The 24,066-nt window shown below is 42.1% G+C and overlaps 1 protein-coding gene across 13 annotated transcripts in view; it reads right to left on the reverse strand.

Annotated features, from left to right (window-relative positions):
* Positions 1-10,319: 10,319 nt before the first annotated feature.
* The window catches only part of CUNH18orf63 (chromosome unknown C18orf63 homolog), a 46,643-nt gene continuing 32,896 nt past the window's right edge, over positions 10,320-24,066 (reverse strand). For 6 of the 13 annotated variants that reach the window (XM_052742707.1, XM_052742717.1, XM_052742716.1 and 3 more), the window contains one exon: positions 10,400-12,226. In XM_052742707.1, coding sequence (XP_052598667.1) covers positions 12,091-12,226 — 136 coding nt within the window. In that variant the 3' untranslated portion in view covers positions 10,400-12,090. The other 7 variants (XM_052742710.1, XM_052742709.1, XM_052742713.1 and 4 more) reach the window with 5 other exon arrangements.

Here is a 24,066-nt window from a genome sequence, read left to right on the forward strand (position 1 = left end):
TTCATATCCATTCTGTTAGCTTGTGTTTTTTTTTATTGGCAAATTGAGTGCATTGATATAAAGAGAGATTAATGACAAGTGACTGTTAATTCCTGTTATTTTGTTGTTGTTGTTGTTGATAGTGTGTGTGTGTGTGTGTGTGTGTGTATTTTCCTTCTTTGGGTTTTGCTGGTGTGGGATTATGTATTGCCTATGTTTTTGTGGATGTAGCTAACTTCCTTGGGTTGGAGTTTTCCTTCTAGTACTTTCTGAAGGGCTGGATTTGTGGGTAGATATTGTTTAAATTTGGTTTTGTCATGAAATATCTTGTTTTCTCTATGTTGATTGCAAGTTTTGCTGGGTATAGTAGTCTGGGCTGGCGACAGTGGTCTCTGTGTGGTGCATGACATCTGTCCAGGCTCTTCTGACTTTTAGAGTCTCCATTGAGAAGTTGGGTATAATTCTGATAGGGTCTACCTATATATTTTACTTGGCCTTTTTCCTTTGCAGCTCTTAATATCATTTCTTTATTCTGTATGTTTATTGTTTTGATTGTTATATGGTTATGGGGCTTTTTTTCCAGTCTATTTGGTGTTCTGTAAGCTTCTTGTACCTTTATAGGCATGTCCTTTTTTGGGTTGGGAAAGTTTTCTTCTATGATTTTGGTGAACATATTTTCTGTACCTTTGAGCTGAGATTCTCCTCCTTTTTTTTTTTTTAAAGATTTATTTATTTATTATGTACACAGTGTTCTGCCTGCATGCATGCCTGCACTGCAGGCCAGAAGAGGACACCGGATCTCATTATAGATGGTTGTGAACCTCCATGTGGTTGCTGGGAATTGAACTCAGGACCTCTGGAAGAACAGCCAGTGCTCTTAACCTCTGAGCTGTCTCTCTAGCCTGGGATTCTCCTCCTTATATTACTGTTATTCTCTGGGTTGGTCTTTTCATGGTGTCCCAGATTTCCTTGATATTTTGTGTTAAGAATCTTTTATATTTAACATTTTCTTTGACTGCTGAATCTATTTCTTCTATTGCCTAAGATTCTCTCTTCCATCTCTTGTATTCTGTTGGTGATGCTTGCATCTGTAGTTTCTGTTTGATTACCCAGATTTTCTATTTCCAGAATTCCCTTGGTTTGTGCTGTCTTTATTGTTTCTATTTCAATTTCTAGGTCTTGAACCATTTCCTTCACCTGTTTGATAGTTTTTTCTTGGCATTCTTTAAGGGATTTATTGATTTCTTCCAATTTTTTTGTTTGTCTTTTCTTTGATTTCTTTAAGGGAATTTTTTATTTCCTCTTTAAGGGCCTCTATCATCTTCACAAAGTTATTAAGACCATTTTCTTGTACTTCAGCTACATCGAAATGTTGATGTCTTGCTGCCATAGGATCACTGGGTTCTAGTGGTGCCACATCACTGTCTCTGTTACTGAATGTGTTCTTACACTGGTATTGAGGCATCTGGATTTTGGATGATTAAAGGTGTAAGTGTTGATTCTTGCATTTGTCTTTGTTGGATGGGTGTTTTGTTCCTTTGTTTTGTGTTTCCTCTCTTGTCTTCTGGCTTAAGTGGCCAAGGGTTCTGGTGACAGGCAAGTCTTCAGTTTCAGTAGGGTGTCTCTGTGGATGTTTGTGGGGCCTTGGGTGCCTAGACCCAGTCTAACCTCCTGTAAAGCCGAAGTCTTCTTTCGAAGTTGTAGAACAGAATATGGAGCCCTTGGGGTTGGGGATTTAGCTCAGTGGTAGAGCGCTTGCCTAGCAAGCACAAGGCCCTGGGTTCGGTCCTCAGCTCCAAAAAAAAAAAAAAAAAAAAAAAAATACGGAGCCCAGTGGAAGGGTGTTGCTCTTCTTATTGGTGTGGGCTGGGCTTGGGCCTGTGTAGTCTACTGGAGTTGCAGGGAAGTGCTGACCTCAGGGAGGATGATGAGGTAGGTGGGATTGGGCGGCAGACTGGGACTTGCGGGAGCAGAATCTAGTGGGTGGCGGCAGTCCAGTTGGCAGGCAGGTCACTCCACAAATTCAGTTTCTTAAAGTAAGACTATATGCATACTTCATTGCATGGTAATTCTCCTAAACCCTGATTATGAGGACTAGGTGCAGCTTCGTGCTGAGTGCCTACCTAGGAAGTACAAGGCCCTTGGTATGATCTCTAGCAATGAAAAAAGTATTTGTACATGTTAAATGAAATTCAGTATCAAGGATTAGATCCGAGAACAAAAAAAAGAAGTGTAAACTAGTCTAATGGGGTGAGCATGGGATTTGATAAGTAATAGAGAATGAATTCATGTCTAGCTAATGGGCTGGACACCTGTGTTAAAGTGCAAATGAAGATCTTGAAGACTTCAGTTTCTCTGCAGATGAGGACATGGATGCGTAGGCCATCAGAAAGGCTAGGGTCACGTGGACATGGGCACGGGCTGTGCTCCACTGTGCTCCAGCACCACTACTGGCCTCCTCTCCATGAAGGAGGTGCTGAAGGTCTCCATCTTCCATGGGTGCCAGGCCTGTTTTAGTAGTGCCCCTGGATCTCAAAGATGCACATTTCTAACCAAGGGTTATGCAGCTTGCAAGGAAACCTTTCACCCAGTGTGCTGTCTCCCAATTTCAGCCCCCCCCCCCCGACCACCCAGGACACATGGCAGGTTGTATAAAAATAGTGTTGGAAATACCAGGGTAGTCTGGTTCCCAGGCAACAATGTCCTTTGCCCTAAGAGGAGCATGCTTTCTTGTTCCTGCTAAAGGGAACACAGACATTAACAATTCCAGACCTTGCTTGTCGGATTCACTGTTGTGGTGCTCTGAGCCATTGGTCCAGAGCTAGGCACAGACTTATAAGTCAGAAATTCACTTTACTCTCAGAGCAATGAAAAACTGGATCCTCTGCCATTACCTTCATGGTTGTCTTGTGATGGGGCTCAGCCTCCTGCTCGGTTGTAGCTGCTTAGGTATTCTTTCTGGGAATTTGCAGGGTTAAAACTAAAGTTCTCCACTGTTCTGAACCTTTATGTGCTATGAAACTTCACCTATAGAGTTTTATTCTTCTGTCAAAAAACCCATGCCCCTTACTTCCCAAAATATCCTTTGCCACTTTTGATAATTCTCTTTTAGAAATCATTTTCATTTGTCTTTCAGATTTTAGAATTCCCCAGCTTTTCTCTCCTCCTACATTTTCTCACTCCTTTTTCACATTTTTTCTTTGGTCTAGTTTCTGAACTTGTCCTCATCTATATCTTCTTTTCTATCCATGCCATATTTGGGCTTTTATTTCTCCTCCTTTTTTCTCAGTTATTTTTACTTTCTCAATGTTAAACTACTGTGATAAACAGCACTGAGACATATGGCTTTTATTGGACAATGTCTGCCAATATTAAAAACGAAACTCTCCTTTGATCCAAAAATTACATTTAAAATAATTTATTTAGCAGATAACCTGGCAGATATGAGAAACAGCATATTTCTGAGAGTAATTTTGGCACTATGGGATGTAATGCTCAAAGAGTGAAAATAAGGCTGGAGTCATAGCTGAGGTAAAGCATTTGCTCAACACACAGGGCTTCAGCTTGATCTCCATCACAGAGGGGAAGTACCCAGACAATAAAGACATCAATAAAGACAATGAGATTAAAATATTCATCAGTAGAGGACTGACCAAACTCCCAAATGTTTATAGAGGGAATACTACATAATGCTTAGTTACAAGGCAGATCTCTAAATACTGACTACTGATAGATGATGATCAGAATGATATTCAAAGATGCTGCTATGGAGAGTGGGGTGTGGGAGATCAGGGATATTCTTGTACATGTGTAAAGTGTCTCTAGAAGATTATAAAGATGTTAGTGTCACAAATAATCTTTTGTACATTCTGAAGATGTGTCTTTGCCAAGGCATCTTCTGATTGGATTAATAAAGAGCTTACTGGCTGATAGCTAGGCAGAAAGAGGTTACATGGGAGAGCCAAACTGAGATGATGCTTCGAAGAAGAAGGGCAGAGTCAGGGGGTTGCCAGTCAAACACAGAGGAAGGAGGAGATGAACATGCCATGCTGAAAAAAGGTACTGTTGTGTGATAGAGCATAGATAAGAAATATGGGTTAATTTAAGATGTAAGAGCTAGTTAGTAACAAGCCTAAGCTATTGGCCAAGCATTTATAATTAATAATAAGTCTCAGACTGGTGGGACAGACCTGACTAGCAGTCCCAATGAAAACTTCCATCTACAAATGGTGCCCAATGTGGGGTGCCAGATATAGTGATTCCTTTTACTGCTCATTATAAAATAAAACCCAGAGACAAATATTAAAGATAAAAACCTGAGATAATTGCAAGCAACTGCAACATACACCACCATCTGCTTCCCAGCTCAAAAGGGCCATGCAACCTTCCAGCCCTGCCTCTTCTTCCCAGGGGCCTCTCTTTTCTGAGTCTACCAGGGAACTCCATGATCCATTCCAACTAACTGAATGTGAACCCTACCTCTCAAACCAGTGCCTGACTTCTTTGTACATCAGACCACAGCATAGACAAAATTCCCATAACATGTTGGTAGCTGTCTGACACTGGGAGGAAACTGTATATGTAAGAGACAAGGTGGGAAGGAATTTGATTTTCCTCTCTTTTTCATAACCTATGAATTGTGTAATATAAAATGTCTCTTCACAAATTTGAAGTATCGTATAAACAAATAATGTAAGAAAGTGAGATGTACAGGTTTGGCAAATAAAAATGTAAAATTCCGTGAAACATATGACTGTTTAAGGAAATAGAAAGAAATGGGACAGAAGCCCCAGGCTCCGCCCTCATCTTGAACCATGGAACTGCTCTGTCTTTATAGTCTGTGGCTGACCTTCCAGTACATTCTGTCTATAAAGAAGTCATACATACTAGGCAGTAAGGTTCTGGGATGTTGGGGGCTGCCTTTCTTTTGCCTCTTAGCAGGAATGGAAATTATGAACACTGATGGGGAAAGAAGGAAGAGATATTGTCTTATTTTGAACCATTTCTAAGCAACTGAATAGTCCTTTTAACTACCAGATTTCTGGATTCATAGGCTACACCCTGCATCTGGGGTATATAATACTGCTTAGGATGGGGAAGATTCCTCATCGTCTCCCAGGACTTTATTGACCGGTAACCCTTTGATCACAAACTGTTCCGTCCTCACTTCTACCTTCTAATTCTTCGACTGTTTTGAATTTTGCTGATACGCTTTAGCCACCAGCAGTTCTTTTATTGCTGTTTTCTTTTAGAAAAACACTCTTACTCATGTTTACGAATAAAACATTTCTCTCCTCTCTGAGAACTTAACGACAGTGTTGTGTATGTTGTCCTCCTTCTACGGTGTGCTTCTCTACACCGCTGTCTTCTGTGCAGGCTGCTCTCCATCTTGAAGATCAGGCCCTCGAGATTGGATCTAAGGTTGGAGCTCTGAGCATTTGGATGTTTTTGAGCAGCATGGAGCTCTTGTGATCCGCTGAGCTTTGTAGCTGGGCGTCCTGGATACTAGCAGTGCCTTTAGGAGATTTCCCCCTGAGCTCTTCAGATTTCTGAGCAAAGCTTTTCATCACTTGCTGGAGGCCTTGAGTTCTGAGAACAACTTGGAGGAAATTGAGGATCTCAGTATGAGTACAGCTCTCTGGGGAATAGAACCAATAGATCTCTCTCTCAAGAATTTTTTTTGTTTTTGTTTTTTCAAGACAGGGTTTCTCCGTGTAGCTTTGCACCTTTCCTGGAACTCACTCTGTAGCCCAGGCTGGCCTCGAACTCACAGAGATCTGCTTGGCTCTGCCTCCCGAGTGCTGGGATTAAAAGCCTGTGCCACCGCCTCCTGTCTCAAGAATTAATTCACACTTATCATGGGGCTGCAGACAGATCAGTTCCTGACTAGAGTTATGAGACGGGTTAAAGATCTGTTCTGGTGGCCTTACTCAGGGTTGCTTTCCTTAGAGAGGTGGAGTCTGAGGAATGTGACCACGCAGAGACACTGGAGAGGGTGCAGAGTTCCCTGGGAGATGACCTTAATTCCAGAGAGGATGGAAGTGTCTAGTGTGATTTGCATTTCTCTGTACACTGAGTGGAGGGCAGTGCCCACCTCCAGCTTGATTTTTCTGCTCCTGTTGGCAGTCTTTGAGGCTAGAAACTTTGGCCATCCTTTGGGGTCTCTCATGAGTTTTCAAGTCAATGTAGAGTCCTGAATCCACTCCTAGAGAGTGGAAGGAACTAGCTAGGATGGGATCCCAGTGTGGGGATGGTTAAAGTGCTCTCTTAGGGATCCTGATACAGCCAACATGATTGGAAATCCCTTCCAGTTTTACCTACAGTATTGATACTGAAGGTCAGTCCTTTGTCATCATCAGGGACTTCCTGTGAATCCATTCCTTCTTCCAGCAATCACAGTTGTCACACAGACAAGATAGAAGCTCCACAGGCAGAAAGTGTCATAAGTCGAGGACAGCATACTCAGCAGAGCAGTGTTGGGGACAGCAACCCACAAGCGAAGTTCAAATCAACTGCATGTCCACCAGAGAGGTGATTGTGGCAGCCAGATTATACCCTATTCTGTTGTCTTAATTAGGGTTGCGGCTGCCGTGATGGAACACCATGACCCAAAACAACTCGGGGAGGAAAAGAGTTTATTTGGCTTGTACTTCCATATCGCTGTTCATAATTGAAGGAAGTCAGGGCAGGAACTCAAACTGCTTTCACATGGCTTTTTTTCACAAGGTGCAAATAGACAGCCCTCTGTCTAAATAGTTCCGAAGGCGAAAACTCACATTTATTTCTTTGGTCAAGTGAAACTGAGTCTTGCTTAGAGGTGTAATATATGACCGATTTTGATGCTCCACAGCCAGTCATTGTGACAGACAAAGGAGAACACAGAGGTCCTGGATGGAGGCTTCAGTAGTGAACATAATTACACGCAATGTCTTCCTGAACCACCAACAGTGCCACTGTTTCTAGGGTTGGAAGACTTGAAAGATGACAGCAGTAGACATCTGGACACACTTGGACACAGCTGGAGAAGGCTCCAACCTGACCATGGCTTTAGGCAACAGTGCTTCAAGCCACAAGAAGGAAACACCAGACTTGTAGCTCATTCAAATCTCAGGATTCTTTGTTTTTTGTTGTTTTGGTTTGGTTTTTGCCCAGATTTCAGGAAGGTCTCTGTTTAGGGCTCTCTGGATTACATGTATTTTGGGCTCATTCTTACCTGAAACTCATGATTCCATAATAAGCCAACATTCAAAGGACTCTGGACACAGTGGTACTTACTGATACTTGTTGAATGAGTCAGGATGGCAGAGTGGAGGTATCTGGTGACCTGCTGTAAGATCCCATTGCTGGAAAACATCTGCCTTCCTTTTCTTCCTTACCCTCTCTTATTTTCAGAATGAGGATGTCTGTTTTTCTTTCATCTGGAGGAAAGGGCAGCAGATGTGTGAAATGAAGTCATTAGTTTGGGAAGAGAGACTCAAAATGTACATGTTCTCTCCATCATTTACTATGAAAAGCAAAGCCTCATCAAGGCCCCATTCTATTGTTTGGCTCAGCACAGTTTGTTATCTTTTTTTTTACCTCCTCCCCCTTCTCCCATTCCCCCCCACCACGCCAACCCTGCATCCCACTCCCATCCACTCCTCACAGTGGGTAAGGCCTCCCTTGGGTATTCAACACAGACTGGCATACCAAGTTGGGGCAGGGCCAAGCCCCTCCCCACTGCATCAAGGCTGAGCAAGGCATCCCACCATAGGGAATGGGCTCTAAAAAGCCAGTTCATGTACCCAGGGTAAGTCTAAGTCCCATTGCCAGGGGACCCACAAACATATCAAGCCATGCAACTATAACCCTCATTCATAGGGCCTAGTTTGGCCCCATGCAAGCTCCCCAGCTGTCAGTTCAGAGTCCCTGAGCTCCCACTAGCTTGGGTCAGTTGTCTCTGTGGTTTTTCCCATTATGATCTTGCCCCCACCCCACCTTGCTCCTATAATCCATCTTTCCTCTCTTCAACTGAACTTGAGGATCTTGGCCAAATGCTTGGCTGTGGGTCTCTGCATCTGCTTCCATCAGTCACTGGATGTATGTAGGTTCTATAATGACAATTAGGGTAGATACCAATCTGAGTACAGGGGAAGGCTAGTATAAGCACCCTCTCCACCATTGCTATGAGTCTCAACTAGGGACCTCCTTGTGGGTTCCTGGGGATTTCCCTAACGCTAGTTTTCTCTCTAACTCCATAATGGCCATTCTGTCAAGATATCTCTTTCATTGCTCTCCCTCTCTGTCCCTCCCCCAACTCTGCCATCTTGAACCCTCATATTCCCATCCCCCATCCTCTCCCCTATACTCCCCCCTCCCAGTTTACCCAGGAAGTCTTCCCCCTTCCCCCTTCCTGGAGCAATCCATGTGTGTCCCTCTTAGTGTCCTCTTCTTTACCTATCTTCTCTGGGGGTTGTGGACTGTAGCCTGTTTATCTTTTGCTTTGCATCTAATATTCAGTTATGAGTGAGTACATACCATGTTTGTCTTTCTAGGTCTGGGTTACCTCACTCAGGATGATTTCTTCTAGTTCCATCCATTTTCCTACAAATTCCATGATAACATTATTTTTTTTACCGTTGTGTAATACCCCATTGTGTAAATATACCATATTTTCCTTATCCATTCTTCAGTTGAGGAGCATCTAGGTTGTTTCCAGGTTCTGGCTATGATGAATAATGCTGCTATGAACATAGCTGAGCAAATGTCCTTGTGATGTGGTTGAGCATCTTTTGTGGATATGCCCAAGAGTTTGTATTGCTGGGTCTTGAGGTAGGTTGATTCCCAGTTTTCTGAGACACCACCATACTGATTACTAGAGTGGCTGTACAAGTTTGCACTCCCACCAGCAGTGGAGGAGTATTCCCCTTGCTCCACATCCTCTCCAGCATAAGCTGTTATTAGTGTTTTTGATCATAGTCGTTCTAACAGGCATAAAATGGTAAAATGGTATCTCAGAGTCATTTTGATTTGTATTTCCCTGATGGCTAAGGATGTTGAACACTTCCTTAAATGTCTTTTGGCCATTTGAGATTCTTCTGTTGAGAATTCTCTGTTTAGATCTGCACCCTATTTTTTAATTGGATTATTTGATATTTTGATGTCTAGTTTCTTGAGTTCTTTATATATTTATTCATATATATTTATTTAATATGTTTATTGAGTTCTATATATATTTATTCCCTGGGTCCTGTAGAATGGCCCATATCTTTTGGTAACTCTAGGTTATAGACACTGTACCTCTGCAACCCTGAAGCCCTGTAACTCTTAGTGGGCAATGGGCAGAAGACGCAATCCATGGTGTCTCTTACCCAGGGTCTCTGGACTTCATTCAGTACAGCTAACAATTTGGTGGGAGACTCTTTGTTGCCTCAACAGACGCTTTGCTGGTCCCATCTATTCTCCCCTCCCCCTCCCATCGCTTCCTTCTAATATGCTCATTTGTGGATTTCTTCCCATGTAATCATTTTAGATAAAACTATCCATCAGTTTCAATGCTTTCCTTACACACACAGTAAAGTCTCCTAAGTTCACTTTGAGAATATGAGGGAGTCTGTAATGGAAAGTCAGTGGAAACTTCCAGAGCACAATGCTGTTGAAAAGTAAGAACTCTGAACATGTGTGGTAAACAGTGACATTTATAAGTGACCTTATTTTAGAAAACTTGTATAAAAGTCTTACGGGATTTTGGCTGTACCAGGGCAAACCTGGTGCCTGGTTACACAGGAGCTGTGCCAACAGTTCACATCGAGTAAAAGGAATGGAGAGAATGAAGAGAGAAGGTGAATTGTCATTGCCCTGTCTTGGCCGCGTCATGCATATGGAGGTTCCTACATTCTTTAGCAATATTAAGAGTGGAATGACATTTCTTCTCATCAGCCTGAGGCTAAATGACAATGTGTGGGATTCAAAGCTGCAGCTGGATGGAGAAATGGAACACAAGGGCATCATGACCACAGAACTTTCCAAGATGTTGACAGAGATGTACATGTGATATTCCAGACATGGGACACAAGCGGCTGTGAATTCCCAGCTAAGTGGTAGAGAGCATGGTTTTAGTATCCAAAAAAGAAATGCACTTCAAAAGAGAACGGGAAGGGCTTCCAGGCTGTTTTAGGTTAAAATTGTTGCAGACTACCAAATGACTGCTACCCTTGCTCAACAGCTGCACCTAATTCATCCCACCTCCTATTTCAAACTATGGCATTCTGAGTGACAAAAGTTACTATGTTTCTTCTTTTAAAATATTACCAAGTTGCTTAAAATTGGGGACTTTAAGGATTTATAGGAATTTAAGCTACAGACTTCAGTATTTAAATTTTTTTAATATATATACTTTTATTCTTTCAAAGTTCCGGATATTTATTCAACGTATTTTGATTATATTCATCCACCTCTACCTCTCTCCATCTCCCCCTACTGCCTCCTTAGCCTGTCTTCCTCCTAACTTCATGCCCTTTTTTATTGTTATTAATAACTCACCGAGTACAATTAGTACTGTCCATCTGCTCACTGGTGTGTGGCCACTTCCTGGGCCACAAGCAGCCTACCGGCAGGCAGCCACCTCTCTAAAGGAGAGTGACTATCCTTCCCTCAGCAGCCATTAACTCCAATAGTTCCCCCCAAAGGGGTGGGGCCTCCAGAGCTCCTTCCCATCCATGCTGAAATTTTGGCTGGCGGGTAATTATGGCTGCCGTGAGTTGATGGGAGCAGTAGCCATGTCATGTCCAGACAGACTTTAGGATTTCTTCACTGTATTTCCGTCAACTGTGGCTTTGACTGTTGCTCACGGCATGGCTGAAGTTGCTGATTGTGCAACATGATTAACTAGTGCTGCAACACAGCTGTGGTGAGACTAGGCCCACAGGTCTCAGACTTGCCATTCCGATGTGTTGAGATCTGACTTGAAGGACCCCTTCCTAGAAGCTGGCATCGGTAAGAAGGCAGAGGGGCCTGGGGCTAGCAGTACACAGCGATAAGCACCCCTGGGACTCAGGTTATTTTTAACTACTTATTAAATAGTTATTTCCAACTACTTAAAGATGGCAAAGTGAACTACACATCATCTAGCTCATGTTCCCAGGTCAACATGTGGTTTTTTTCTTCTCCATCAAACAATGGCAACAAACTATGACCCAGGGTGATACCAGATGCCAAGATTTATATATCTATGTCTTCAGTGACGAAAGACTTTAATTTGTGGTAGTGTCTTGCTTCAAAAGGATAGGGGCTTAGGTTTGAATTGAGACCCGTGTTCTTTCTTTAAAGGGACCAAGGTGGTGGGGAAGGAGTTTTCTCAGGACCCCAGCTTTTAGGCCTAAACATCTTTGCACCACAGCAACAAGTTGCAATTCCTGCAGTCAGAGCTGCAGTTCTCAGACTGTGAGCCTTTAACTTTTAGATCAATTTCATATTATTACTTATTTTATTGTTTATTTCTGTGGAGGTGGTGCATAGAACCTCCTGGCTGACCTTAAAAAGAGATCTCTGGACTTTGGGAGACACCAGCTGCATAGCTTCTCTCCATTGGAAAAGTTGACTCAAAAAAGAAAGAGTGAGAATATTGAAAAATGAGAATTGAAAATAGGGAAGGCAAAATAAAAGTACAGTCAGTGGTTGCGGGGCTAGGGAAGGAGGCATTGGGCCCGGGGCAGGGCGGGTCCATACACTGTTGGTGTTTCACCTCATGTAGTACTTTAAAAGGAACAATGCAGACCTTGGGAAATGGATGGATCCTGGGACGTACACTGAAATTCTTGGAGACTATTGTGCAGATTTCCATGAAGGATTTTTTTAAATTAATAGTTATCATATGTATACATGTGTGTGTGTCTTTCTCTCTGTGTTTGTCCGTCTGTGAGTTTGCATACATGCCACAGCACCTGTGTGGAAATCCGAGGACAGCCTGCAGAAGTTGGTCGTCATCTCCTTCCACAGGGGTTTCAGCGATGGAACCCAGGTCATCAGGCTTGCTCAGTGGGTGTTTTTAACGCTGCACCATCTCACCAGCTCCAGGAATACTTTCCTTCCAAAGCGTATGGCTGTATCTACGCTGGCTGTGCAGGGAAGGGGTCACCAGCTGATAGCCGCTGAGCCCCCTGAGGGAGCAGTGGAGCAGGATGAATGTACTGAAGGCACCGGTTGTGAACAAGGATGTTCCATGAGCCCAAATACTTCCTTCTTCAGTGAGCTGTAACACAGATTTGACCTGTGCAAGAACAAACGCATCAGGATATGACATTCCTTCCCTACTCTATTCACCAAATGGAGATTTGGGTTTGCTGTTTCTATGAACGATGTCCCCACCCACCTGCTGGACCACATTGGCATCCTCAGGCATCAGTACCTTGCTTTTCCCATGGTCTCAAGAGAGTGGTTGTTGGGGAGGCTCTGAGGAAGGATCTGAAGTTCCGGTGGGGTGTCTCACACATCACCTGGATAGGTTATTGTGGTGGTATTGTGTTCCCCAAAATATTATGCACCCTAATAAACTTATCTGGGGTCAAAGAACAGAACAGCCACTAGATACAGAGGCTAGAAAATGGTGGCACTCACACCTTTAATCCTAGCATTCCAGAGGCAGAAATCCGTCTGGATCTCTGTGAGTTCAAGGCCACATTGGAAACAGTCAGGCATGGTGACACACGCCTTTAATCCCAAGAAGAGAGCCTTTAATCCCAGGGAGTGATGGAAGAAAGTAGAAAGGTGTATAAGGCGTGGAGACCAGAAACTAGCAGCATTTGGCTGGTTAAGCTTTCAGGCTTTCGAGCAGCAGTTCAGCTGAGATTCATTCTGGATGAGGACTCAGAGGCTTCCAGTCTGAGGAAACAGGATCACCTGAGGAATTGGCAAGGTGAGGTAGCTGTGGCTTGTTCTGCTTCTCTGATCTTCCAGCATTCACCCCAATAACTGGCACCTGGTTTGATTTTATTAATAAGACCTTCTAAGATTCCTGCTACAGGTTATTCACTGTTATTATTCCTAATTTGTTCATATCTATTTCTCATTATCACTCACTATCATTTGATGAGTTGTAATACACATTATTCTTTCTTCAAGTCCTTGATTTTTCTCACAACAAAAGGGTTAGTTCTTTAAAGAGCAAAATGATACTCTGGAGGAATATCTATTTTCAGTTACCATGTAACCCCACCCCTCAGTTTCCTCCTAGTTAATTATGGGAGCTGGATTTTTGTGAGGAAGGTCACTTTCTTCTCGAACACTCTGACACACAGTATACACACCAGGCAGCTTGGAGAGATGTTGAGAAGTCCTCTGGCCCATCTCTATGCTGCCAGCAAAATCACTGATGAATCAAAACCAGTAAAACAGATTGATTTGGAAATCCCCATTTCTTATCCCCGATTTCCATCCCTTGGGAATTACACAGCCTTGTTAGAGAACCACCTCTGAATGTCTCAAAGTCCTCCCTCTGGACTGAAGCAGTTTCTCAAGATCAAGGATGAGGCTGCCTGTCAAGAATGTCATGGTTCCCGGTATCAGGAGGCCGTAGTGCCTTCCCAGGCAGGACAGGTAGAGATGGTAAGCACGCATGTGTGCATGTGTAGAGAGAAGAGCAGCAAGGAATGCTGGTTAATGTTCTCCTTGGCTGATACAACAGATGGACCCTCCGGTGATCCCTGAATGGAGATCGCGCCTGCGTCATGCTCATGTTCTGTCAGGCAGGGAAAGTCAAAGCCATGTGTTCTGATGAAAATACTTTCTGATAATGTGGAACACACGTTCTGTTTCTCATCATCCCTCAGAATTGAGCTGCACTCGAAATCAGGTTAACAAGAGCTAAATTTAATCATTGTGTGACCTGATTGGGTATTTGCAACCTGGGGTATCAGATTTCGTGCATTCTGTTGCTCTTCTCAATTTCGTCTCATTATTTCCGCAGGGACCGCAAAGCAATGGTAGGCAGAAAAATAATGAAATGTGGTAAATCTGGTCAGAGAAAAAATATGACTAAAATACTTTCCTTTGTTTCATTTCTACAGCCCCATATTTAGTGTGGGTTATTTTGGTTTACAAAGTACAAAAGCCACTTCTTAGAAGGAAAGAGGCTGGCAGAATTATTGCTCTGCATGCAGGTTACAGGGATTACTCTACTTTATAACATATGAAAGCTTTGTTTTATTTAGATTATAAAAATAGAGGTCATAATCATTTATTACCATCTGTACAAGTTTGCTGAGCTTTGATGGACTTGTCTGAGAAGGCATGCCATCATTGGTCTCCGACACGCGCAGAGGGTTCTTATGCACCCAGTGACTCTCCCCTCGCCACTGACCAACTGCATGAGTCTGGAGACCAGAGGGTGCCAGGGAAACGTGCCACTCTGAACAAGAGGACTGAGTGTCTGGCCTTTCTGTTGGGAACTGTGAGAAACAACACAGATTTCTGTTTCTCAGATAAGTCTCAGCACCGTAAGCTAGGAAGAATTTTAGGCATTGGCCCCAAACCATTCAAGAATGATTCTCAAGGAAAAAGCAGTAGAGAGCCACCTCCTTCCTCACGTCCAGATTTTTAAAGAGCTTTGTCAAGCATGTAAGTTCCATGCACCACCCTGAATCCTTCCCTTACCACCGAGAAATGCATGTTCCTAAAAGAAGTAAGTCTGTATAGGAATGCTGAAAGAGGAAAAAAATTGAGAAGGAAGACTATTACTCTGAAGAAATGCATCAGAAGCTGTGTGTACATAGACTGCTCAATCCTTGAAAATAACCATGTAAGACTACCTTCCCTACCCTTCCGATATATCATATTTTAGAGTAGCAAAAAGAACACCACACCAAGTTTTCAATCCTATTCTAGCTTGCTTTCTATCGCTGTGAAATATCACTGACCAAAACCAACCTGGGGAAGAAAGGATTTGTTTGGCTTACAGACTGCAGTCCTTCATTGAGGGAAGCCAAGACAGGAAATTTGTTTGCTTGTTTTTTGATTTTGTTTTGCAAGACAGGGTTTCTCTGTGCAGCCCTGGCTGTCCTGGAACTCACTTGGCTGACCAGGCTGGCCTTGAACTCACAGAGATCCACCTACCTCTGCCTCCTGAATGCTGGGATTAAAAACATCGGGCACCACACCTGGCAACCAAGATAGGAACTTAAGGCAGGAACCTGGAGGCAGGAACTGAAGCAGAGACCATGGAGGACTGCTGCTTACGGGCTTTCCCCCTTTTGCTAGCTCAGCTGTCTTCCTTATAGAATACTTCCAAGAGGTAGTAGTATTTATTATCCTTTACCAGGTAACACCTCCAACACTGTCTAAAAACAGGTATGCAGATTTATCTCACACAATGTCTGTGGGTTTGGGATTTGAAAGTGGCTTGGGTGTGTGGCAGATGATCCAAGCAGGGCTCTTTGGTAGGCATTTTAGAAGCTTCTGGTGGTGTCCATAGGGACTGTACCTTTCTCTTCTCATTGCAACACTGACTGTATATAAAGTCTGTTCCTCCATGCATTCTCAAATAATTTAGTTTTTAAATGTTTGGGTAAGTTTTAGGGTTAGGGGCCTTTTATAAGTTGATAGATATGCTAAGCCCTGGTTAGTTCTCAGTAGGTCTTACTATAACACTCATGTTTGCATTTTTTTTTCAAGACAGGGTTTCTCTGTGTAGCTTTGCACATTTCCTGGAACTTACTTGGTTGCCCAGGCTGGCCTTGAACTCACAGAGATCCGCCTGGCTCTGCCTCCCAAACGCTGGGATTAAAGGCGTGGGGCACCACCGCCCGGCTTCATGTTTGCATTTTAAGTTAACAAAAGGATAATTGTCTGGTTGTCTTGTTCTTTACAGTTAATCTTCAAGATGATACATAGTTATTCCAGGTTAACACGGGTCATATGTATGCCTAATATGGAACTTCCTCCCTCCGACCTTTATTCTCAGGCCTACCTCTTGGCATCTTCATTATGTATTAACTAAACTGGAAACAGAGCTGATGATTTGTATCAGAATGCACATGAACTGACTTTTTAAGAACAAGTCCCACAAAGTAAAAGTCATACAAGAAAACTGTAGGCCACAACTACAGTTCAGTTCCCTATTCGTTAACCTTTCCTAATGAAAATTCCTCAAATGGCCTGATGCAATTAGACCATGTAAAGTTCATGCTACAACAGATCAAGTGTAAAATTTATACTCGAGCTCTAGCTACCTCGGCAATGACATTTTCTGAGAACTCTTTATTCCTAGAGCTGGTTTAAAACCTGCAGTGTTACCTTAGGGAAGCATTTCAAAGTCTTAACAGTTACACAAACTGAAGTTACACTTCACCCTGTACAGGAGAAATGTCTTCTTACCATCAGACAGAATTTCGCACCTAGGTACCAGAGTAGGAAGAGAAGTCATTTCTTCTCCCATTTCCATACTCCCAGAAAAGGAAACAACAACATTTCATGGAATGGTGCTAGATCTCTCCTCTGCAGACCAACTATCCTAAAGAAGACCAGAGCTTAATAACTACAACAAGACTAGCTTTTCTGGAGGAGAAGAGCTCAGCTCACCACACAGGACTGGCCTTTCCCAGCAGTCAGATCATGTATACTTTTGGACCTCATTTCCATTTTCTTCTTTAGTTTCCTTATTGAAACAAACCATTTTTGGGCTGTACAGGGTTTGCATTTCTTTTTCTTTCTTTCTTTCTTTCTTTCTTTCTTTCTTTCTTTCTTTCTTTCTTTCTTTCTTTCTTTCTTTCTTTCTTTCCTTCCTTCCTTCCTTCCTTCCTTCCTTCCTTCCTTCCTTCCTTCCTTCCTTCCTTCCTTCTTTCTTTCCTTCCTTTCTTCCTTCCTTTCACAGCTTTTTGAGACAGGGTTTCTTTGTGTAGCCTTGGTTATCCAAGAACTCACTCTGTAGACCAGACTGGCCTCAAACTCAGAGATCTGCCTGCTTCTGCTTCCTGAGTGCTGGAGTAAAGGTGTGTGCCACAACACCAAGTGCTGGGCTTGCATTTCTTAAGAGGGGAAGTACCAGAAGTTAGTTAGCCTTGCAATTAGACCATGTAAAGTTCATGCTACAACAGATCAAGTGTAAAATTTATACTCGAGCTCTAGCTACCTCGGCAATGACATTTTCTGAGAACTCTTTATTCCTAGAGCTGGTTTAAAACCTGCAGTGTTACCTTAGGGAAGCATTTCAAAGTCTTAACAGTTACACAAACTGAAGTTACACTTCACCCTGTACAGGAGAAATGTCTTCTTACCATCAGACAGAATTTCGCACCTAGGTACCAGAGTAGGAAGTGCTTAATGTGGGCTGAGAGATAGCTCATCACTAAAAGTGTGTACTGTTCTCGCAGAGGACTGGAGTCGGTTCCTGGCACCAATGTGGCTCACACTGACAGCTCACAACTGCCTGTACCTCCAGTTCTAGGGAATCCTAGGGCCCCGAAGACACTTAGATTCATGTGCACATATCCTCACATGTGAATATAATTAAAATTTAAAAAGTATTTTAAAAAACCCTCTTACTTTTGCCCATTACTGTGAGAACAAGGAAAGCAGAGGGATGCTGCCACTGTGTAGGTGGCTTTGTCTCTGTCACACAGCAGAGCAGCTTCTAGGTTTACTCAGCTCAGGGCCAGTGTATTTACCTTTGTTGAGGCTGTTACCCTTCTTGGAGCTCAGGAGCCACAGAAGTCTAACAATAAAAACCCAGGAGTCTGAAACCCTGAATTTTAGCTTTGATCCTGCCACTCAGTTGGACACATTGGGTTGAGCAGATTTTAGAAATCTGTCAGTTTTTTTTAACCTCAGGAGTAAAAATTTATCATAATTTTATCATATTATAAAATTTAAATGAAAAATGATGGCAAAGTGCTTTTAATTACAAAATGTATTAAACAAACGATTATTATATGTATTTTTTCAGGATTTGGTATAAATAACAATAAATACCAGAAAGCTCTTTGAACTTGAAAATTAACTGTAAACATTTAAAAAATTGTCTTGAATAATGATAATAGAAAAATATTTAGGGCCTAGAGTAGTGCCTACAAATATTTACTCTATCTTAGCTGCTTTTCTATATTATCATGATAGAACACCATGATCAAGGCAACTTATAAGAGGAAGCATTTGATTTGGGGCTCATGGTTCCAGAAGATTAGAGTCATGACCATCGTGGCGAGGAGCATGGCAGCAAGCACGCAGGCATGGTAGCTGAAAGCTTACATGTTGAGACACAACCGTGAAGCAGAACACTCATGGGGAATGGCATGGGTTTTTGACACAACTCCTCCAACAAGGCCACACCCCCTAATCCTTCTCAAACAGTTCCATCAACTGGGTAACAAGTATTCAAATATCTGAGCCTATGGGAGACATTCTTATTCAAACCACTGTGAGCTATTTCCAAACTACAAATTTTCATTTAAAAAGCTCACAAATACACTTTCCTCTCTTTTTGTTACTATTTTCTAAAGTAGACGGAATTCTAGTGTGTCTGTTTTTGTCCATACACTGAAACACTCTGGGAAAAGCAGTAAGCACTCTCATTTTTTTTTTTAAAAGGATTTGCCTACTAAGGTTCTAGAATCATAACTAGTTTTTATTTCCCCTAACAATATCAGGAATAGAAGAAGAATCAGGTAGGGATTGGGGCACATAAACACTGTGCTTTTGCCTGACAGGACAGGTTCCACTTCGCTGGCGGAGGCTGACAGAAAGCACAGGCTACTTTATGAAGGAGCAGCTCCTGACTCTTGCCCTCCTTGTTCTGCATAAACAGCTCATCAGGGTCTTCAATAGCCTACACACTGCTGATTCCATTCTTCCTTCTACTCCAACATCTGCTTTTTAAAAAAATCTCATTGTTCCAAGCAATCATGCCACGGACACTAGAATCATTGTAGACACCCCTGAAGTTCCCCGCTCTAGCTGCTAGGCTCTACCCTACATAATACACCAGAACCATTTTTAACTTCCTTACCTGCACCCGTGGTAGTATTGGCATTTATCATCTGCCTGGACTCTGAGCTGGTCTCCCACCTTCTCTCCTTTTCCCTGAGCCCCAATCTATCCATACCACAGCAGCTAGAGTGTCCTGCCAAGCCCTGTCAGATTGGGCCACTCTGTGGAATAAAGCTCTTTCCAGGGCCCATGGGACCCAATGTCATCAGCTTCACTCTCTCCCCTCTGGCTTCTTTTACTCCAGCCACTCTAGGCTCCTTGATGCTCTGCACCACAGACTGTTCCTTGTGCCTATGAACCCCATCTTTCTTCCCCTGCTGTAAACCAATGTCACCACTCCCTTATGAACCTCCACAGTGCTTGGCACATGACAAACACTTTAATGAATAACTTTTTCTTTGAGACAGGGTTTCACTGTGTAGCCCTGGCTCTACTGGAACTCACTCTTTAGAGTAGGCTGGCCTCAAACTCAGAGATCCACCTGCCTCTGCCTCCAAGAGCTGAGATTAAAGGTGTACACCACTACCGCCCAGCTAATAAATAACACTTTTTAATGATGAAATAAAGGTCTTTTGAGAGTAAAACTCTATGATGTACTAAGGACCTAAGCTGGTTTAGGAAATGAACTATAATGGGAAGGAATTTGCAGGGCCCCTAAGCCCTCCCATCTCTGTACAGTCATCCTGACATCTGAAAAGTACATCCACTTGAAATGCTTTTACTGTTTGTCATCTGAAATAATACACAACATGGATATTGTAAGTATGAATACGTAAGGGTCACGCATCTTTAAATCTTTTTATTGATTATTTACAACTATCAACAAATACTCATATATTAGCAAGTCCAGCATAAAAGCAGATCATATGCAACGTGAAAATTAGTTGGTAAACAAGTCTTTGAGATGCTCAAAATTTTTATCCTATTTGTGACAGTGAGTAATAAACACAGTAAAAATAATTATATAAAATAAAAATATAAAACCAAATACAAATATAATAAGCAGCTAATACACATGAGAAACATGTTTACATAACTACAAATAGGATTCTTGGCATTAATTTTGGTCTATTTCTGTAAGTTTGTTTTGGTGTGGTGGTTGATTTCTAAGCCGCTGGATATAGGCAAACATAACTCCATTTATGGTTTAAACCTGGAATGGCCCTGTAATGAAGAACTGAAAAGTAAGGAGAGAATTTTTGGAAGGGGTCCAAACTGCAAACAAAGCCTCAAAACCTTAAAAAAAGTAAAATTTATTTTTTTTTCCAATTGGCTATACAATTATTCTGGCTCTCAGAAACTGAAGTCATTTAAAGATATTTTATGTTTATGAGTGTTTTGCCTGCATGTATGTATGTGTGGTGTGTGCCCGGTGCCTGAGTGTCTGGAAGAGGACGTCAGATCCCCTTGGAACCCGAGTTACAGATGGCTGTGAGCAGCTGTATGGTGCTGGGGAACAGACGTGCATCCTCAACAAGAGGAGCAAGTGCTCTTAACTGCTGAGTTATCTCCAGCCCTCAGAAACTGAAATCTTCAATATGAACCAAGATCTTCATTGATTTCTCTAGTGAAATTAAGCACAGAGTGTGTGGGGGGGAGTGTTTCATTAGAATACATATCATATGGCCGGGCAGTGGTGGCACACACCTTTAATCCCAGCACTCAGGAGCCAGAGCCAGGCGGATCTCTGTGAGTTCGAGGCCAGCCTGGTCTACAAAGGGAGTTCCAGAAAGGCGCAAAGCTACGCAGAGAAACCCTGTCTCGAAAAACCAAAAAAAAAAAAAAAAAATACATATTATAAGACAAAAATGTACTTTATACAAGGAAACAGACTCATATTCATTTTAACATAGCAAGCCTTGTATGTATGTGAACACTTGTCTAAAATGAAGTACTAGTGTGTGGGATACAGCTCAGTTGGTAGAGTACTTGCCTTATGCACAAAGCCCTGCATTCAGTCTCCAGCACGGCATAAACTGAGCATGCTATCATCTAGCACTCTGGAGGCAGAGGTGGGAGCATCAGCAGTTCAAAGTCATTCTAGCCTACACAGTGAATTCAAGGCCACCCTGGGCTACACAATACCCTGTCTAAAAAGAAAAAAGAAAGAAATATCCTGTCAGTTCTAAGTAGTACGGATTAACAGAGTAGAGGAAGAGGGATTACAAAGATTCTGTAAAGATCTGGCAAACACTATACACTGCTTCAGCAGTAGACTCATCTTTTAACTAGTTTGCTGAGTTGAGTGATATGACATCTTCACAGCCTAAGATATAACAATGGAGCAGCCCCGGGAAGCACCAGGGAAGGCTGGTCCAAGAATGACCACGTGTGGATGACTGTGCTGACCACACATGCATATTTCAGTACATCACTCTCAAAAACTATACATCTCTCCACAAGCCCAACAATGTCCTGGTCTTTACTGTGGTCTGCTGGCTATTTCCAACATGGCCTTCGTGAGAAAGAAGCACTTAAAACGGGCTCTGACTTAGATGTACGTTCTTCCTATGAAGACGATTCATTAGGAACTAGAGATAGTTCTGGAAAATAGAAGTGCTCACAGTGAAGATATAGGGCAAAGTCATTACTAGGCATAACTCTGGGAGTGGGAGTTACACTCACATGTGAAGGAGGTGAGCACTTATTTTTTAGCACTGGTTTTGATGAATTGGTAGCAACAGCAAACCATATTTAAACAATCATAGTTCAACTTACACGTGATTCCCTGCTGGTTTTTTTATATGATGAAGGATTATCGAAGTAGGATATTCAATGAAGAGTTTTGACTTTTAAAAATATATGCCAATTATATGTTATCAAATCCATTTAAAGCCTACACGTTTTGAAAGTGGGGAAGATTCTCATTTGGTGAGAAGCACTGTTTGTGCATCTCGCTCCCATTCCTTAAAAGTTAGAGTTGTTTGTGGAGGACAAGCAGGCGATCCTGGACACTTGCTTCATCACACATAAATCCCAAGCCTGAGCCACAGGCCCATACGTATTTGCTAAAGACTAGACTCAGCCTTCAGGGCAAGTCCATCATTTCAGAGGTCGACGCAGAGCATGGCCCACAGCCTGGCACCTAGCAGGATAATGTACTGCTGGGCACAGAATTCTCCACTCCAATAAAGGCTCGAATTCTGTGGTGAGATTGGACTCATGTCTCTGGCGGCTTCCTGATAGTTACATATAAAAAAAGTGAAATTTATTGGTAATATAGCACATCGTGAACCCCCTAAACAAACATTAAAACAATTTGCCCAAGGTTATGAAGAAACAGTGATTACAAAGCAGAGTCCCTTTCCTAGTATAACTGCAATAATATGGTTACTTTGGAGACAAATGGGTACTGTCAAAATGTATAGTAAAAATACACACATTCTCTCTTTAAAGTCCTCTGTACCTTATGTTAGAGTTGTATTCTAAAGTGTTCATGAACGAAACTGTATGCTTCCTAGAATTTTTTTTAAAGCATTACATTAAAAAATGTCTGTAATATAATGTAAAAGAGGAGATGGCGTCAAATGTTAGCAGTCAGAAGGTCTGGGTGACAGGCCCTTCGTGTCTTCATGTGCTATCGATGATCTTATCCTACCGTATCTGTGAAGGCCCCAACCTCTGAAACAGAACACTTCCAACAAATTTCAGCAGTAAAGAGTAAAGGCAAAATAAAGGTGTTTTCAACTATCAAAAGTACTACATTGGGTAAAGTGGCACATGGGAGGCAGAGGCTGGTAGATCTGTGTGAGTTTGAGACTAGCCTAGTCTACAGAGCAAGTTCTAGGCTAGTTGGGGCTACAGAGTGAAACTCTGTCTTTAAAAAAATAATGTTTCATATGAGAAAATTTGGTAACTTATAACATTCTGTATAGAACAAGTTACATGACTTATAATACTGAAAGGTTGTAAACAGCTGAAGTGTTAATTAATAGGGAGCTAGTTAAACATGGCATGCCCACAGCCAATAAAATACTATGCAAAAATGAAAAGTGCTGAGTAAAGCAAGAAGTCCCAGGGCAGCACACACAACCTTCTTCTCGCCCATAGGCAATGTCTGGAAGACCTTCCTCAGTATTCCGAGTGATCATCTCTGCAAAGAGCAATTGTGGGCAGATTTTTACTTTTTAGAAATTTATGATTTTGTTTTATGTGTCTGGGTGTTTTGCCCACATATATGACTGCGTACCATGTTCAAGTCTGATGTCCTCAGAGTCCAGAAGATGGCATTGTATCCCCTGGAAGAGGAGCCAGTGCTCTTAATTGTCAAGCCATCTCTCCAGGCCCCAATTAAATTAAACTTGTTTATTGAACTACTCCATATTGCTATAAAATCTTTCCCGAAGTGTGTATTAATCGTATAGCTGGGGGATAGTATTGTCCATAGATCACTGTAGGAACTACAATTTTCTCATGTTATTCTTCCTACTAGAATGATTTCATGTTAATATCATGTCAGGCATTAAGTCATTCAAAATGAGAAGGTGACCATACTTCTGAGAACATGGAACTAGAATAGATTTCTCTCTAAAAATGCAAATAGCCATTTCTAAGGCACATACAATATTTTCTTCAGCCACATGAGAGCATTAAAATGAAGATGTTTAAGACTGCATACGATACCACATCATAAAACATACAGAAATAAACTTAGGTACCTTTTACTTAATTCAAATCAGGTTGAAAATTCTATTAGCTATAGAAAGAAATAGCATTTGGAAAAGAAAAATGTTTTCTAGTTGGTTCTTAAAGAATCTAAATGTATGCCAATAGTTTTATGTGAAGAATATTTGTGGATGTTTTAGAATGTTTGTTCTTAGAATAGAACAGATGGCAACAAGGAATAAAATGTTATTTCCAGATGTACAATTTTGTGAATTTGGTGCCAGGGACCCAGAATGATAATTAAATCTCAAGTTTAAGCATAGCTGGCACCATAGCACTTCAGGAGTAGATTTCAACTTAATGATTAGCTCTGGGACTTCACTGAAGGTCTGTTATTTGGGTCATGCCCAAGCAGGAAGATATTTCAGTGGGTCACAGTCTTGCAAATTCAGTCTGCTGCTGTGGCCGCAATGCTGGCACTGGCTTCCTAGTCTGTGAGACCCTGGAACTAAAGAGAAGAGAGCCTGA

This window comes from Peromyscus californicus, unplaced genomic scaffold (assembly GCF_007827085.1).
Source record: "Peromyscus californicus insignis strain IS unplaced genomic scaffold, ASM782708v3 Scaffold_17__1_contigs__length_78620276, whole genome shotgun sequence".
Lineage (NCBI taxonomy): Eukaryota > Metazoa > Chordata > Mammalia > Rodentia > Cricetidae > Peromyscus > Peromyscus californicus.